The following is a 16,978-nucleotide window of genomic DNA, read 5'->3' as shown; positions in this document are numbered from 1 at the left end:
AAATGAGAGTTATTGAAACCTTCAACGCAAGTTAGCTACTCATTCAAACACTGCCAATGTGCAATTTTAAGATTCGAAACGATATAACCACCAGCAGAGATGGCTGAAGGGCCACAGCAATTCGTAAATAAAGGTTTTCGTGGGCCATAAATTCTATAAGCACAAATGGCTGGAGCCACCATAAAGCCACACTGCGGTCACTGAGTCACCTGAACAGGACTCAGACTCCCACCCCCGACTGGCGTCTGTGCACACGTGGTCCATCTTCCTCCAGGCGCTACGGAGAAGCTGCCTGTGGTCCTACCTAGGAGCAAACTCTCCACTCGTGCACCTTATCCTAACCCCCTCACCTCTGCAAGAACTGCCTCTGCAACTGTCCTCTCCTCTTTCCGTATCAGTTTCCCCACATCACTAGATCATTCCCACCAACAAATAAACAAGCTGCCTTCTTATCTCCCATCCTTAATAAAAATCCTCTGATGCCACATCCCACTCTGGCTAATACCCCATCACTTCATTACCCTTTATAGCAAAATGCTCCAAAAGGTTGACTACAAGAGATGTCTCCAATTCCTCTCCTTCCATTCTTGCTCCTTCTTGAGCCGGATCCAATCAGGCTCTTGAGGTCTCTAGAGACCCCATGTTGCTGAAACCAATGGTCAAGACGCCCACTCCTTCCTTGCTGCTTCAGCAGATACTGACCCAGCTTATTTCCCCTTCCTTCTTGAAATAAGTTCTTTATTTAGCTTCTGGAACATCTTTCTCTCTGGCTCTCCTCTTTCCTCCGTGGTCTCCCCTCCTCATTCTCCCTTCCTCATATCCCTTGATTTCTATAACTTGCATACACGGCAAAGCCACAGGACCTGGTCCATTGACTCCTCTCTTCTGCATTTACCCTCTGCAGGATGGTAAGTTCATCCCATGAGTTTGAGTGTCTTCACAACCATTTATCTCTGGCCCCAGCTTCCTCCATGGGCTCCTCTCTTGTCAACTCCATTGCCTTCCCAGGTGGCCATTCCCTAAGCCCTCCAACTTAACATTTCCAGAAGTAAACGTCCTATCTCCCTGCTCTAAAGTCAGTAATTGGCAACGCTATCCTCCTAGCCACTCAGACCCAAAACCTGGCTAAACCACCCTTAACTCTTGTCACATCACAAATCAAATCTTCCAACAAATTCTATTGACTCAGCCTTCAAAGATGCCACCAAACAGTGACCTCAGCTCACCACCAGCCCGGCCACTACCCTAGTCCAAACCACTGGTCCCAGTTTTTAATGAGCCCCATACCTATTCCCCTTGCTTCTGCTCCTCCCCTTTATAAATTATCCTCAAAATAGAGCCAGAGTAGTTAAAGTGACAGGTCAACTCCTTGTTCTCCTCAAAACCCATCCCGGAGTAAAATGGGTTTGCTCTGTCCCACAGCCTGATACTGAGAATTCTCATATCTCCAGGCCGCTGTGATGGCTTTCCTCTGGGATCTCCTCCTCAGTTCCTTCAGGTTTTGCTTTAATGTGACCCTCTCTCATTTAGCTCCGTCCTGACCAGTATCCATCTCATCATTCTATCCTCTTTCCGCATTTTATTTTTCCCCACAAAACTTATCACTTGCTCTGACATACCATAAATTATACTTATGTGTACTTATTGTTCCTTGCACTAGCGTATAAGCTCCAGGAGGGCACAGATTTTTATCCGTTCTCTTTCTACTGCTCCCCGATGCCTAAAATAGAACCTGAAGGAATGAATGGATGAGAGCAGACTGAGCCCAAGGGTGTATCTAAAATTAGAATGTGGGGCGCCTGGGTGGCTCAGTGGGTTAAGCCTCTGCCTTTGGCTCAGATCCTGATTTCAGGGTCCTGGGATCGAGCCCCACATCTGGCTCTCTGCTCAGCGGGGAGCCTGCTTCCCCCACTCTCTCCCTCTGCCTGCCTTTGCCTACTTGTGACCTCTCTCTATCAAATGAACAAACAAATAAATAAAGAAAGAAAAAAATTAGAATGCACCATCTTTTCCCCAAATAACAATTTATTACCAAGCAATCAATGACAGCTAACTACACAAGTTGTCTATACCTCTACAACCAGAATTTTGCTTGCAAAAGTTGTTTCTACTTCTCACAGCTCTCGCTGACCAGTAACTCAAACATTTCATAGTATCTAGGTCTTAGATTTAAGCTACTAAGAACGAGAAAGTGGATCTGGTCATTAAAACAGATCTCCTGGAATGCAGACACAGAGCCCCTCAGAGTTAGAAACAAGTAACAGGAAATCAGCCCCATTCTGCTATTCCTTTAGATATTCATAGAATATCTATAAAGGTCAAAAATAAAAATGACCTTGAAAACCATCTAATCTTTGCCTATTTCTTACAATGAAGGCATCTCAAGTAGATTTTTTTTTTTTTTTTAAGTTAGAGGTGGAAAGCCTTTAACCTGCTCCTGCTCTCTGTGAAGAAAGATTTTTCTCTGACTCTCCTGGGCCCCTCCATCTCTTAGCTCACCCTTTTCCCGGTTAAAGAAGAGTGATGTCTGTGATTGCTAAGTCTAGGAAAAATAAGAAGTTTGCAAAGCTCAGCACCTCCCTCACCATTCTTGTTCCTTGGAAGGATCCTGAAAAGGAGCACAGATTGTCCTTCACATCACAGGGCAAAAGCCCTGCTCTAGCCCAGCAGACCCTGTCACACGCTGCCTGGGGTACGTACTTCCTATCAAAGTGAGAGCCTCCTGTTCCCCTGGCCTTGTTTGTAAAGGATATATTTACTACATCTTTATATCTGCTATTTCTAACTTGTTCCCTCAAGCAAGAGAGAGAGTTGTGTTTTCATTCAAGATCTCCTCAGAAACTCAAACTACCTTTAAGAAAAAGTATCATCGTATCTCCACTGGATGACAATACTAACAAGTCTCCTTGTCAGAGAATTCTCTAGAGTCCTCATTTGAGAGTTTGCTTAAAGCTTCTTCCTCCTTGGGTTGAATCAAAGAGACACATTCTTGTGAGAGAGAGAGAGAGAGTGTGTGTGTGTGTTTGTGAGAGATGTGTATACATCTGTATATATACATACTAATATTAAAAATAATCTACATCTAAGTATTTGAGGAGGCAATGTTCTATGCTTCCATATACTGAAAGACCTTGTGGCTGATCAGATTTCGCATTTTAACGCCAACCGCGTTAGAATTTTCTCACAGTTTCAAAATCGTAACCATTTCTGAGACTTTGGGCCCTTTTGCACATGTTGGTGTGCTTGCACATAACAAGCCCTCTCTAAATACAGGTTGAAAGAAAAAAAGGAACTTCCCTCGCATTGAAATTTGAACATGGCAGTTCTTTGCCTAGAATAATGTGCCATACCTTCTCTTCACCCCTAAAGTATCTAAACCAAACCTCTCATTTTCACCTAAATATTCATCTTGCTTTCCTGACTTCACCATTTCTGTTCATGATGTGCTGATTCTCCCAAAACCCCAGGCTAGAAAACTAACCTTACATCCATTCCCCCCCCCCCATTTAATATCATTCAAGTCCTACTGTTTTCTCCTTAGAAATTTCTGTCAAACTAATCCCATTTCTTCGGATTGCTTCAAGTCTTCATCACCACACACCGCAAACCTCGAAGTGCCAAGTCCAAACTCCCCAACATCATTTCTCACTACCGAATACTGTATAAACTGTACCAAAAATATTATCTGAATTACTGCCAGGAAAACTGTTTCAAAGTCCCACATGTAAAATGCCTTAATTCTGCCACTTGCTACCTCTGTGATTTTGGTCACTTAAGACTTCCATGTCAGTACTCATCTGTAAAACGAGGGTAATAGTATTTAACTCACAGACTTGTAAAAATTAACTGACCTAATCCAAAGTGTTTAGGACACTATCTGGCACATAGGAAGGGTTCGATAAATGTTAGGTGTTGCTGTTACTAGGTTATTCTCTCTGAATAGTTTCAGTGGCTCATCCTCACTTCAGGATAAAACAGACTCAGAAAACTGATAGCTTTTTTCCATGTTAGACATGGCAATCTTCTTAAAGACCTCTACTAATCAAATCCTCTGTCTTCACAAATAACGAGCTGAAACTCGCAGACCAGATAACTGAACCCAAATCAAAACTGAACTGTCATTTAAGGCCCTCCACGCTCTGTCAGTTAACGTCTTTGCAACATCATTTCTCATTTTGGCCTACTGGAACATTCTAATGGGCTGCCCAGACCCAACTTAATCACGTCTGTCCTCCAAGTCCTACGCTACCGTTCGCCCCCAGGGAAAGGACTGCTGCTTTCTCTCCATCTGTACAATTCCAACCTGGCCTGTGCAGCCTATCTCAAGCCCCATCTCTCCCAAGAAACCTTCCCTGCCACCATGTCCAGAGTACACACCTGCTGGTCTAAGCTTCTTAGATCTCACCATCATGCACTATCTGTATTAAGTTCTAAAAATCTCTATGGGAGAAACGTTATATGCTTGCATCTGTTCTTTCAGAGATCTTAAGCTCTTTGGGATGAAGGTGTGGTATCTTAACTATGTTTAAGTGTTCCCTGCATACAGCAGTCTTTGGGGGGAGAAAATCAATGGCAGCTTTTGGAAGTGAGGTTCTTGAGGGGGAATGTTTTCATAGTATGCCCCTGTGGCCCAAGCTCTGAGATCATCTTAATTCCTTCACACATTCAGTCTCCAGAGCTCACAACTGGGACAGGCAGCTTGGTATCCATCTAGTATGTTGTGCAGTGATACACAAATATCTCCCAGACATTACCAGATGTCCCCAACACATTACAAAGACCACACTATAGAATAGCAAGAGAACAGAATCACTAAGACTTCAAAGCTCACACACATCACAGCAATCGTTAGTTGGTCTAATGAAGCCCAAAGCTACTCCTGGCACATAAGATATTGGAACACTTGTGATTAATGCAATAGGGCTTGAGTTCCCAAGCAAGGAAGGGAGAAGGTGGGGTACGACAGTTGATTACCAGAGGTCTGGAGTCAGTACTGCGTTTAAATTCTGATTTCAAGGTGATGTGCATTTTGGCCTCTGCAAGCAAATTATCAAAATTAAGGCTCAGAGAGGTTGTAAAAGGAGGATAATAATGGATTCAAACAAGGTAAGGCACATAAAAGACTTAGTACATCTTGTAACAATATAATAAAAGAAAAATTAGCTGAGGTTATTATCACCTCGACCATTCCCATCCAGTTAGAGCTACAGAAGGTAGAAGCGGGCTTCAGATTCCTTCCACGTCCCAGCACCTCTCAGGCCTCTTGCATCTCCACTCCCACCCCAGTCTGGTGTTTCTGACCAGAAGGGATCTTCGGCTCCATGCCAACCGAGGGCCTGAAGTCCAGGCTAGCCGAAACAACCCATACTCTGTTACCCCACCCAGACATGGAGATTCTCTCCCAAGAATTGGTTGATGACTATAAAGAGAGAGTTTACACAGGCAATTTCCTTTTTCAGGTACAAATTCTCAGTATGCAACAATCTGGCCACAAGAAGGAAAGCAAATAAGCATTTTCAAGATCTGCAAAAGCAGCAGCTCCAACAACAACATTTCCAAATCCTTTGCTGAGGGCAGGAGAATGACTTTCATCGGAAATGACAGGAGCCAGCTGCTCCAGGAAAAATGTGAGCAAGGTGACAAGTGGACGTTAAGGAAGACATCACACGCTGAGGGCTTCCCAAGGCTATAAACACAAACGGAGAAGGGGACGCATCTTCACCGAGAGGCAATTAAAAGTTAGTTGTGACACGTGCTGAACTTCTGAACACAGCCAAAGTCTTTTTTCCTCACTTCATCTCCTCTAGGCTCTTATCACCACAAGGCAGAGAACCTCTTTGAAGTCTTTTACTTTAATTGCAAACCTACTCTCAGAGTCAAAGATTTTTCATCAAGCTCTTGGAGAAAAAAGAGAAAGCTTTTTTTTTTTTTCTCATTAAGAAAGAACAAATAGTTGTGAACTTAAAAATTCTTCTCATTTTTTTAAATCTGGCTTTTTCATAAATATTTGTTGCTATTGCACAATGTTTACATTCAAGACAGTCACTTCGGAAAGAACAACACATTCCTTAGTGTTCCAGATCATGAAATCAGGTAAGAGACGATCTTTCAAGAAAAAAAAAAAAAGAAGAAGAAAAATGTCCAAGTATTTTCTTTGTTTGCTACATCTTTTTTTTTTTAATTTTATTTATTTATTTGACAGAGACACAGTGAGAGAGGGAACACAAGCAGAGGGAGTGGGAGAGGGAGAAGCAGGCTTCCTGCTGAGCAGGGAGCCCAATGTGGGGCTCGATCCCAGGACCCATGGATCATGACCTGAACCGAAGGCAGACGCTTAACAACTGAGCCACCCAGGTGCCCTGTTTGCCACATCTTAAAATGATCAAGTAATCGATAACAGAATAACAAGTAGAGAAGATATATTTTTTTTAATGTGAGGCTCCATTGTCAAAATGTTAACATTCAATCTTAGTTTTTAAAGAAGCACATCTGATGGCTATATTTATCATCCCTGGAAGTTTTATAGAATCAGGAGCTATATTAGACATTCTATAAATTAATATTTCTTATACTTTTAAAGACTAATATTGAGCCCAGAATTTAAAGCCAGGAAAATAACCATTTGTCCCCCGGGGCCGAAGGCTGAGAAAAATATGAGAGATAAGAAATGCAAGCAGCATTTTTAAAGATTTCTACAGAAACTTACTTGTGGTGATTATATTTTCCAAATCTAAAATAGTCTTGCTCACAATATAACAAAGGTATGAGAAACTGGGACAGTCCACTAGGCCACTGTTTTAGCTTCCTATCGCTGCTATAACAAATTGCCACAAACGTGGCGACTTAAAACAATAATCATTTATTATCCTACAGTTCTGGAGGTCTGAAGTCTGAAATAGGTCACAGGGGCTAAAATCAAGGTGTCAGCGGGGCTGCATGTCTTCAAGAAGCTCTGGGAATAATCTGTTTCCTTGACTTCTCGAACTTCCAGAGGCCACACACATTCCCTAACTCCTGGGTCCCTGCCTTCGTCTTCAAAACCAGGAGCATCAGACCAAGTCTTTTCTAATGCTGCCATCTCTCTAGTTTTGTCTTTTTGTCTCCCTCTTTTATTTATGAGGACAGACCTCAGAAAATCCAGGGTAATCTCCCTATTTAAAGACCAACCGATTAGCAACCTTAATTCCATGTGCAAAGTTAACTGCTCTTGTTCATATAACAGAACATACTCATGAGTTCCAGGAATTCAGATGCAGACCCCTTGTGGGGGGGGGGCATTATTCTACTCACCACAGCTGCCCGTTCCCAAGCAGCGTGCTGGGGAGCCCTCAGGCCACGGCATTAGTACACGTGTGCTCCCTGGCATCCGTCCTCCTTTTTCCTTAACTGCACCCCAGTGTGCCCTCAGGTTAACCATCCTGCATTCTTCCCAGTCCCCGTAAATCAAGACTGAAATATCTCAATCCAGGCCACTCAGAGCACTGCATCCCAGGACCACAGCGAATGGTTCCCGGATAAGCTTATGACTCAAGCCAAGTAGCCAATCAACCTCGCTCCCCAAGGGGGGGCGGGGGGGCGCGCTATCAAAAAACAAGTGCTCTGTCTAGTGGGGTGAAAGGCAGAATGAAAGCCTAGAGATGCTGGTGACAATACCAGCCACAGCCTGAGGGGCCACCAATCATATCCTGATAAAGAAATCGAACAAACGCAGGAAAATGAGAAGGAAAGAAGAGTTGGGGGAGGAGAGGGAAGGATTTCTGACATTGTCTGAGCCCCTGGTTCAGCTACACCTGACTCTGATTGCCTGATCAATTTTGTTGTACTTAACAAGTATCAACTGGGTTCCTGTTCTTTGCATCCAAAGGAGTCATGATCAATACAGTAACTTTCTCTCAATGGAACTGGAAAGGACTTTCCATAAATAAGATGAAAAGAGAAAAGAATTCTGTCCAGTATACAAGAAATAAAGTTGCATGGAGTCTGTATACAATAACTGTTCTGCCCGGTTCATTCCTTACCCAACTGCCCCTGTACTGCCATATTTCAATGAGTTAAGCAATACTATATTGAGATATCAACATTAAGATAATACATGAAAATAGACCTCTCGAAGAGCTGTCCCATGGCGAACTGAGTGGCTGGAGCGTTTACAAGTCCTTGACACAGTAAATCAAGGTTCCTGGAAATTCATGGTGGTAGGCAGACCTACCAAAAATGTACGGACAAGAATGGGGTGGCTCTCACTGAGTGAAAATGCTTTTGAAAAAGCACAAAACTAAGATATACTACTAATAATAGCTACTATCCATTATCCTAGCTTGCCTCCCATTTGCCAGCACTCTGTGAATCCTTTACAGTTCTATGAACTAAGCAGTAGTAGTATGCCTATGTTTACACAGAAGAAAGAGATGCTTTGAGAGGTTAAAGTCAGCTGGAAAGTAGTAAACTACACAATGAACAAGATTCTGTGCCCCTGACCATGTCATGGAAGAATGGCAATGAGTATTAATAGGTCATCTATTGGATAGGCCAGTTATGTTTTAGATTAAGAAATGTAAAAGAGAGATTTTTACATATAAAAGAACTCAAGCTCATTTGAAGAATGATTTCAATCATTTTTTTAAATTTATGTGCATATACACATAGAAAAATACAAATACTAAATACAAAGAAAGATTGGAGGAAATGTGATTTAACATCTAAGATCCCAGTATTTGAAGATTCATATGTTTAATCCTATCTTACTTCCCATGAGTTTCCTAAATGTTTTTTTGTTTTGTTTTGTTTTTTCAGTCACTTCAAAAACAAGGTAGACTGTTTCATGCTGGTCACAACTTATTCTAAATTCCATGAAGATTCATCATGCTATCATTTTTACAAACAAGAGACTGACATGACCACAAAATCTCTCCTAAGGATTTACAGTTAGTCAGCAAAATCATGTAAACATATTTGGAAAATCAGGATGGATAAATTACTTGTAGGAACAGAGATTCCTAAACTAGGAAACTCTTCCCACGCTTTACTATCCATTTGAAAGAATAATACAAACTCTTAAATTCTATGAGACAGTTGAATCTTCTCATAGCACTACTAAAATTTACAAGAATTTTTTTGTAATTGATTATACTTTTGGGTATTTGATAACTAGAATAATGATTGATAACTAGAAAAATGATTAATTCATTACATATTTCAAAGACTGCAAAATCAAATATTTAGAAATTATACTCAGATTTAGGGAGAGCAGAGCTAAAACTAAGACTGAAATTTTTAAAAACCAACACTTCCCTCTACCACTAGTAAAAGTTCAGATCATACAAACTTCTTTAAAAGCCATCTGTCTCAGCAATCAGCTTCTAGGGCCTTCTCCTAAAGTAGTCATTTGAAAAGCAGGCAGTTATCTATATACAACACTGGGGGGCAACGTTCATTGTCATGAGAAAATGGGTGTCATTAGGGAAATAAGCACATACATTAAGGTTTATCAGGATAATGGGATTAAATTATGTCTATAAGGACTGTGTAATGTTATGGAAAACTATACTAAAATAGGAAACAAAACAAAAACAGGTATACAAAAATAATCCACACAATCTGTGTACTGAAAGATGATTGATTAAGAATCTGCTAAGTTGTAACAGTTCAGTACTTAAAATGATTGTCAGAAATCTGGGGAATACAGAAAAACTAAAGACAATTATAATGGGCACATGTAAAACATCTATATTCAGAAGAAAAACTAATTAAAAAGAATTAATCCAACAATTCCTAATAATACACACATCACAGCTCAGGAGTAAAAGCTGATCTCTCTTGGAGCAACACAAAGAGAAGGTTCCCAAAATTCTGGCATGAGAGTTCCATCTAAGTCATCACTGTCAATATATCCAGTCCAAGTACATAACCAAATCCTTCATATTGAAACCATTCATGATTTTACCAAGCAATTTGGAATTGTCCCTAATGGCTTTCCAAGGTAATCTGGCTTGGCTACCCACAAGCAAAGAATGCTTAGAGATAATCATCCTGGAAGCAGAAGTGACCATGGGGATTTCTTAACATTTCTGAGCAACATTATGATGATTTGGTACAATGGCAAGAAAAAACAATGAATGTATGAGGAAGAAATATTTCAGCTAGACAGCAATAATAAATTGCTAGTAATAGATTAACATGTTACACTAAATAATATCTTCATCTACAAAGCTTAAAGCATTTAATATTAGCCATCATGAGGCCCAATGGAGGGATGGAAACTAAATCAATGACGTCAAATGCATTATCTTTAGGTACAAGAAAGAACAATGGTTATATAGGTAGTTAAAATTCTAAATTTTAAGCCTTTAAACCCCTTTAAATCACACTTTTCAGTATTGCTCCTGGCAAATTGGGAGGGGAGATTTTAATCTTAGGTTATTTTAATTCCGCTGATGCCTGAAACAGAGCAAATGATCTCAAGCAGACATTAGCGCAAAATTAGTGGGCGTTCCGAACCTGCACGTAATTCTGTTCAATTTACCAAATCTTGTTAAACAGAAACAGAACAGTGTAAGAAACCAATAAACCAGCTCCCTGAGCTTTGTGGAATGCAAAGAGAAGTCACAAGGAGCCTTGATAACACTGAATCATTAATTGTAGAGCCACTATCACCATCCTTATTTTCTTAGGGACTAATTAAACCTGGGGAGGGGCACAAACCAAGAGCATTTACGAAAAGACAGAACACAGGTAAATCCCAATCTAATACCCTGCTTACTTGATCTATGCATTGAATAACAAATATTTGAGGTCCCACAAGGTACCAAGCCCAGTTTTATATCCTGGGGATACAGCAATCATCACAACAAAGTGTCAGTTCTCATGAGGTCTACACCAGTAGATAAGCCTACTATAAGTCAAGGACTCGGTGACGTGACTCACACTAAACCTTGAAAAGCAAATAAAGACCTGCAAAGCATGAAACAATATTTCTCAGTAAACTGGATATTTGAGAGAACAAGATTAGCGACCTTATTTTGTTAAGAATAAAAAGTAATGGAATTTGAGACTTGGAAACAAAAATAGGGCAGAGAAAGATAGATATGCCCGATTCCGAGAGGTAAGTGAGGGAACTCAGCCCAACACCAAAGCCTCACCGTGATTCTTCTTCTAATGATCCTCAGGCAGTATCCGAGTGGGGCAGCTTAGCAAACAAAGGGCTCAGAGAATTCATTCTTCTGCAGATTCTACACATCTCCAGTTTCTACAGAACCATGATTATTTCCTGAGCCACATGTGTCACAGAGCAAGACTTCTTACCCAATAGGACCAGCCAGGCAGCTGCCCACAATTACCCTAGGCAACTTCCCAAGGCCATACTCTGAGTCAGAATGAAAACGCTCCCTGATACGCCACAGAAGTATGTTAAGTAAGTGTGTCAGGAAACACACTTATACATATATGCACAATGCATACACACTCAGCTCTACTTACACACACTTAGCTCTATGTACATACGTGCATGTCTGTATACATGTGTGAGTGTAGGTATGTGCGGGTGCAGACAGGTAGGAGGTAAGGAGCTCCTCTTTGGTTGACCAAGCAGCAGAGAAGTGGGTCAGAGTTCAAAGCCTATTTGCCCATTTTCTTGGGGTGAATCATACTTTCCCACATACCAAGAAGGCATTTTTCCACTCGGTGTAGAGAGAAGGAAAGAAGAAAAGGCCCGTCCACACACTACATAGGGGATATTTCTATATACATTCTCACCTGCCCTCATCACTACCACCTTTTCTCCACCTAAATAAAAGCCTTCCTACTCTAGGGCCTGAAGCATATTAGACATATTTTTTTATTGCTTTCTGAAGCACATATTGCGTGACTATATTTATGAAAAACATTTCAAAACTGGCAAAAGTAACCTGTCCTGTCAGAAGTCAGGAGAGTGGTTACCCATGATGTGGGGATAGTGCTAAGAAGGTGTAAAAAGTTGTACTTATTGATCAAGACGCTAGTCACACAGGCGACTTCCCTTCCCGAAGGGTCAGCAAGGTGTGTACTTACACGTACCACCCCGCATGCATAGTATACCTCAGTGCAAACTAATTTTTTTAACTCAGCTTCTTAATAATTTGCAGTTTGTCACTAATCTACAGTTATCTCTTCCCAAGACATGAGATTTTATAAAAGTCATTCAGAACCATGCACTCCTCTCTAGCCAATTTGGAGACCAATAAAAATAATTAATTCTACAAGCCTTAATAATCTTTCCTAATCGTACCATTAATCAAATTGCACCTCCAAGCAGTTATATAAAACCACTTTTCAATTAATTCTTGGGAAAAAATTACTTAATTATATGTAGAAGAGGGCATTTTACCAAACTTTCAGGTTAACAACACCTTTGCATGTAGGGACAAGGGAAAGAAATCCCATTCCTATACACAGATTTCTTAAAATGTATTTTTAAATCCCTTTTAAGAGCTACATAAATGATTATATTCCCAAAGCCGAATGATAGCTACATGTTCACTATCACAGGACTCATGAATCAAACCTATTTTTATCGTTATTTCTTCTCTTCACTCAACTTGAAAATGGTAAATAAAAATGACAGTAATAAAAGAGAGAAACCCTATATAGCAGAGGAACTTGGGAGGAAGAAAATCTCCAGCAACACAATCTAAGAGTCCCCTGCGATACCCTCTTCCACACTGCTGGTCATCTTCCTCTACCAAATTTAAGCACACCTGTACCACCTCCTTCTCTTAGAAACATGCGACTGAAGTATTTATATTAACAAAAGGACTGAACCAAAGTCTAACTCAGGGCCTCTTACAGGAGAGCATGACAATGCTATCAGAAAATTTAATCAAAGCATATATTTTATTCCTTTGATAGAATGGGTAATCTTTTTTATAGAACAGATAATCTTTGAAAGAATAGGTAATCTTTATTCTTTTTTTTTTTTTTTTTTTTGCAGGCCTTGAACTCACGACCCAGAGATCAAGACATGAGCTGAGACCAAGAGCTGGACACTTAACCAAAAAAGCCAACCAGGCGCCCCTAGGGTGGGCCGTCTTAACACAGTTTTTTAATTTACAAATTGAAAAGGTGGGATGTTTAAGTAATCAAATGTTTAACCAATAAAAAAAGAAGATAGTTTTCTACTTGTTGGACGATTTTTTAAAAATCCTTCTTTTAAAAAATATATATTCATGACTGAATGTTACCAGCTACAAATAACAAATGTCTCTTCACAGATACTGCATTTTTTATGCAGTTCTCGGTCACCGTCCTCCCCTCTGTCCTACCTTACTACGGAGCTCTAAGCTTGGAGAAGAGTTCCAACAATGCCAAACACTGCACAGGAAGGGAGCACACTGACAGATGATGAGAGGCAGCTACATATGGACAGCTCTAGGCCTGGATCTTGGGGTCCCTCCATTAGTTTACAAGTATGGAATCCTCCCAGCTCTCCACTATGCACTCTAGCTGGGAGCTGCAGAACCTTCCAAGCCTCATTTTCTCCAACTCTGAAACAGGCACAATGGGGTCTCTACCTCCTGTGTGCTTGTGAGTGGTAGATGACACAATGCACACAAAGCAATTAACACGGTGCCCCATGCACTGCACACAAGCAATGACAGGTAACTATGCTTGTGGTAATCAAAACTTTTCATTTCAAAGGGGACCTTACAATATCATCTGACAAATACAGAATTTAGACTAATACTCTGCCAAAACGAAAATTTATCTTTAAAGTAATCCAAGTTAAAGGTGTATAAAGAGACTTTGAATGGAGCTTGGCTTCTGGCCAGATGACTTTCAGTCTCTGAACTCAGAACAAATATTATTATAAATAGCTTCAAAAAGAAAAGATCATGTGGACTTTGGAGTGACCTATTCCAAGTCACTTATCCTCTCTGAGCCTCAGTCTTCTCATCCATAAAATGGGAATAATTCCCATATCCTGCAGTTTTGGACAGTATTTGCAAAATACCAATATCTTGCACCTTAGCAGATAGTTATTGTAAAGCATACAGAATAAGAGAAGTCATCAAAAAGCTAATACAAAGATTTTAAGAGAAATCTTTTAATTTTAAGAAATTCTCTAATTTTAAGAGAAAAATTTTCATCCTCTTTCATTTTTCCCTCCTTTGTAGCATTCTTACACTTTGCCTCCCATTCTAATCAGATGTGCTTGTCCTTATGCAACGCGAGTTGATTTGATTTGACTTATCTCCATGTCTTCTTCCAAAGTCTACATCATCCTCCAAGTACCTACCAGTGGCTTGTCCAGGGACGGTAAAAAACTGACGCATCACAAGTCCAATGGCAGAATTTGTATATCCCTTTAACTCTGAGAAAACTGGGACCCTCCTCCTTAAAGACGAAGAGAAGAACAGCGATGTTCCTAAACTACAATTTTTTTTTTAACCGCCAATGGGAGAAATTTCAGAAACAGTATTTTAATGAGCTTATTTCATTCTCTGCTTTCTACCAAGATAAGAAAGATATCTGAGAACAAGGCTTACCTATTTGCACCATTTCTTCATTACCAGCCTGTAAAGGAGGGGGAAAGTAAAAAGAAACAGTTACTGGGTTTCATCTTATCACCTTGTACGTTTTATTTCTACCATTAACGCTTTTCAGGAGCTAATCAGGAGATGCCGGAGATGGGGGCTGGTGCCTAAAGGCTGCGCCTTGGTTTGCAGGTTCTTGCGGCAAGAGAATGAGCCAATTAATAACAGTTTGGAACGGGGAGTTGTTTCCCCGTTTTCATTTTAAGATTTATAAAGCCAGCAAAAATACATACTGACATTCAATATTCTTTTCTTAAAACTCGGATACTGGGTGCGGATTAGCCAAGAAAGCCTCTGTATTCATAGGCGAGAAAAGAAACCTGCAAGCGGGCCTGACAGATCCGATTTGAGGTCAGGAATCGACCAGGCAATCTTCTACTTTTTAACCTACGGTCGGAACCGGGCAGACCGGAGAAGCTACAACACCTCACAGGGAAATTCTGCGCCCCAGGTCCCACGTCCCCGAGCTGATGTGATTTACAACAGACGGCGGGGCGGCCCGCCAGCCTCTCCGGGACTCCCCCGACAGCGCCGGGCTTCACCGTGAGCCCCCAGCGTGGGGGCTGGGCGGCCGAGCGGAGGAGCCGCGCTCGCCCTCGCTCTGGAGGAGGAGGAGCCGGGCGGAGGGGGAGGGGAGGATCGCGGCGGCGCCGCCAGCCTCTGCCCCGGGAAACGCCGGGCAGGAAGCGTCCCCAGCCCCCGCCCCAACTGTCAAACCCCAGCCCGGCCGCGGTCCTCCCAGGACACGTGTCTGCTGGATCGCCCCGGCCCGGCCGGGGACTTCCCGAAACCCCCGCCTCGCGCTGCCCGAAAACGCGGTGAGTCAGTGCGGAGGAGAGGAAGCCCCGCGAGCCCGACGCGGGCGGCCGCAGCCGCAGCGCGGGGATCCCGGGCGCCGCGTCCGCAACTTCACTCCCGCGCCCAGACCGCCCTCCGGAACCGGGAAACCCAGACGGCCCGGCGAGGATGCGAATCGGCTGCACTTTGTCGCCGGGAATCGCTACGAACGCCGCAACGGCGGGGGGCGGGGGGGCGCGCTAGGTGGGACGAGCCGGGGCTCCCGGCGTGGGAGTCGCGACCCACCCCTGCCATCCCACCCCCCGCCCCACAACACCCCGCAGGCGGCGCCGGGCGCTCGGACTCGGCTCCTGAAGGCGCAAGATAACAGGGAAGGGTGGGAGGGGGGAGGAGGGAAGAGAGGAGGGGAAAGAGGGGAGGAACTTTTTCGGGAAAAGGTTGGGTTTGAGTTTTTTATTGTTATTATTTTCCACTTACTTGTCCATCAGCTGAAGTCCTAACCTCTACCAGAGCGGCTGCTATCAACCAGAGTGACAGGAGAACCATCACGAGTCGACTTCACTTTTCAACTACTGGGCGACGCCAATGCCCAGAGCAAACCCCCCAAAATAAGTTTCTTTAAAAAAAAAAAAAAAAAAAAGAAAGGAAAGAAAAAAGAAAAAGAAAAAGGAAAAAATGCAGAATTTAAAAAAAAAAAAAAAAACCACAACTGATCTTCTGTGATTTGCTTCAATGAAAATGAAATTTGAGCTCTGAGACTGGCCCCTGGGCTCGGCGGTCCTTCCCACGTCACCTTCTCACCCCGTCCTCCCAAACCGAGTGTGCGGGAGCGAGAAGGTGCTGCGAGCCGGGCACGGGCTGCGCCGGCAGAGGGGGAAGGGACCGGGGCTGCCGACTATCTCTGCCCGCGGCGGCTTTCCCTGGGCTCCTCGAGCACCACCGGTTCCTGAGGTTCGCGCGGAGAATGCTAGGGCGCCCGGGAGCACCGCAGGGGGAAGTCGTGGCGAGCGAGAGGAGCAGCGGGAGCGGGAGAAAGAGGCAGCGAGAGGGCGACTCCGCCGCTCGCGCAGAGGTGGGGGCGGGAGGAGCCGGAGGCGAGGAGGAGGAGGCGGGCGGAGGAGGCGGGAGGAGCGGGTCGGAGCGGCTCCTGTTGCTCTCGGAGCGGCGGGCTGCTGGCTGCCGGCGACCCGCCGGGCGCTAATAAGGCGGCCGGAGCCCCCCGGGCGGCCCCTCCCGCCGCGGCGCCCACGTCACGCGGGGCCGGAGCCCGCGCCCCCTGCGCCCGCCGGGATGGCCGGGGCGGGCGCGGCCGGCGCGGGAGGACGGCGGGGAGTGGGGAGGAGCGGGACGATCCCGCGGGCTGCCGGCCCCAAGCGGGGTCGGGGGTTGAAACCCCCTAGGTGCGGACTCGTGTGGCTGGGGGCCCCCCGCCCCGAGGTCCTCTCCTGCCCCCGCCGGACGGGCTTAGGGGAAGGGGGCGCTCCGGGGGTGCCACGGGTCCCTCCTGGCGGGACCCGCGTTGAGTTAATTATAGGAAGGGGGAGGGTCCACGGCCGCTCCTGGGCTTTAAGACATTCACCTCCTCCGACCTCCAGCGCCCTTCCAGCCCGGGA

General features: G+C 43.7%; 1 protein-coding gene across 1 annotated transcript in view; it reads right to left on the bottom strand.

Annotated features, from left to right (window-relative positions):
- ADAMTS3 (ADAM metallopeptidase with thrombospondin type 1 motif 3) overlaps positions 1-15,927 on the bottom strand; it is a 248,705-nt gene extending 232,778 nt beyond the window's left edge. Inside the window, exons 1-2 of the mRNA XM_032842910.1 lie at positions 15,843-15,927; positions 14,520-14,547 (exon numbers count right to left, since the gene is read on the bottom strand). Of these exons, the coding sequence (XP_032698801.1) occupies positions 14,520-14,547; positions 15,843-15,911 (97 nt within the window). The 5' untranslated portion in view covers positions 15,912-15,927. The remainder of the gene's footprint in view (positions 1-14,519; positions 14,548-15,842) is intronic.
- Between the last annotated feature and the right edge of the window lie 1,051 nt (positions 15,928-16,978).

The sequence above is a fragment of the Lontra canadensis genome, unplaced genomic scaffold, assembly GCF_010015895.1.
Source record: "Lontra canadensis isolate GAN:19392208 unplaced genomic scaffold, GSC_riverotter_1.0 scaffold1, whole genome shotgun sequence".
NCBI classification, from domain to species: domain Eukaryota; kingdom Metazoa; phylum Chordata; class Mammalia; order Carnivora; family Mustelidae; genus Lontra; species Lontra canadensis.
The sequence above is the reverse complement of the archived record's forward strand: the minus strand, read 5'-3'. Positions and strand labels throughout refer to the sequence as shown.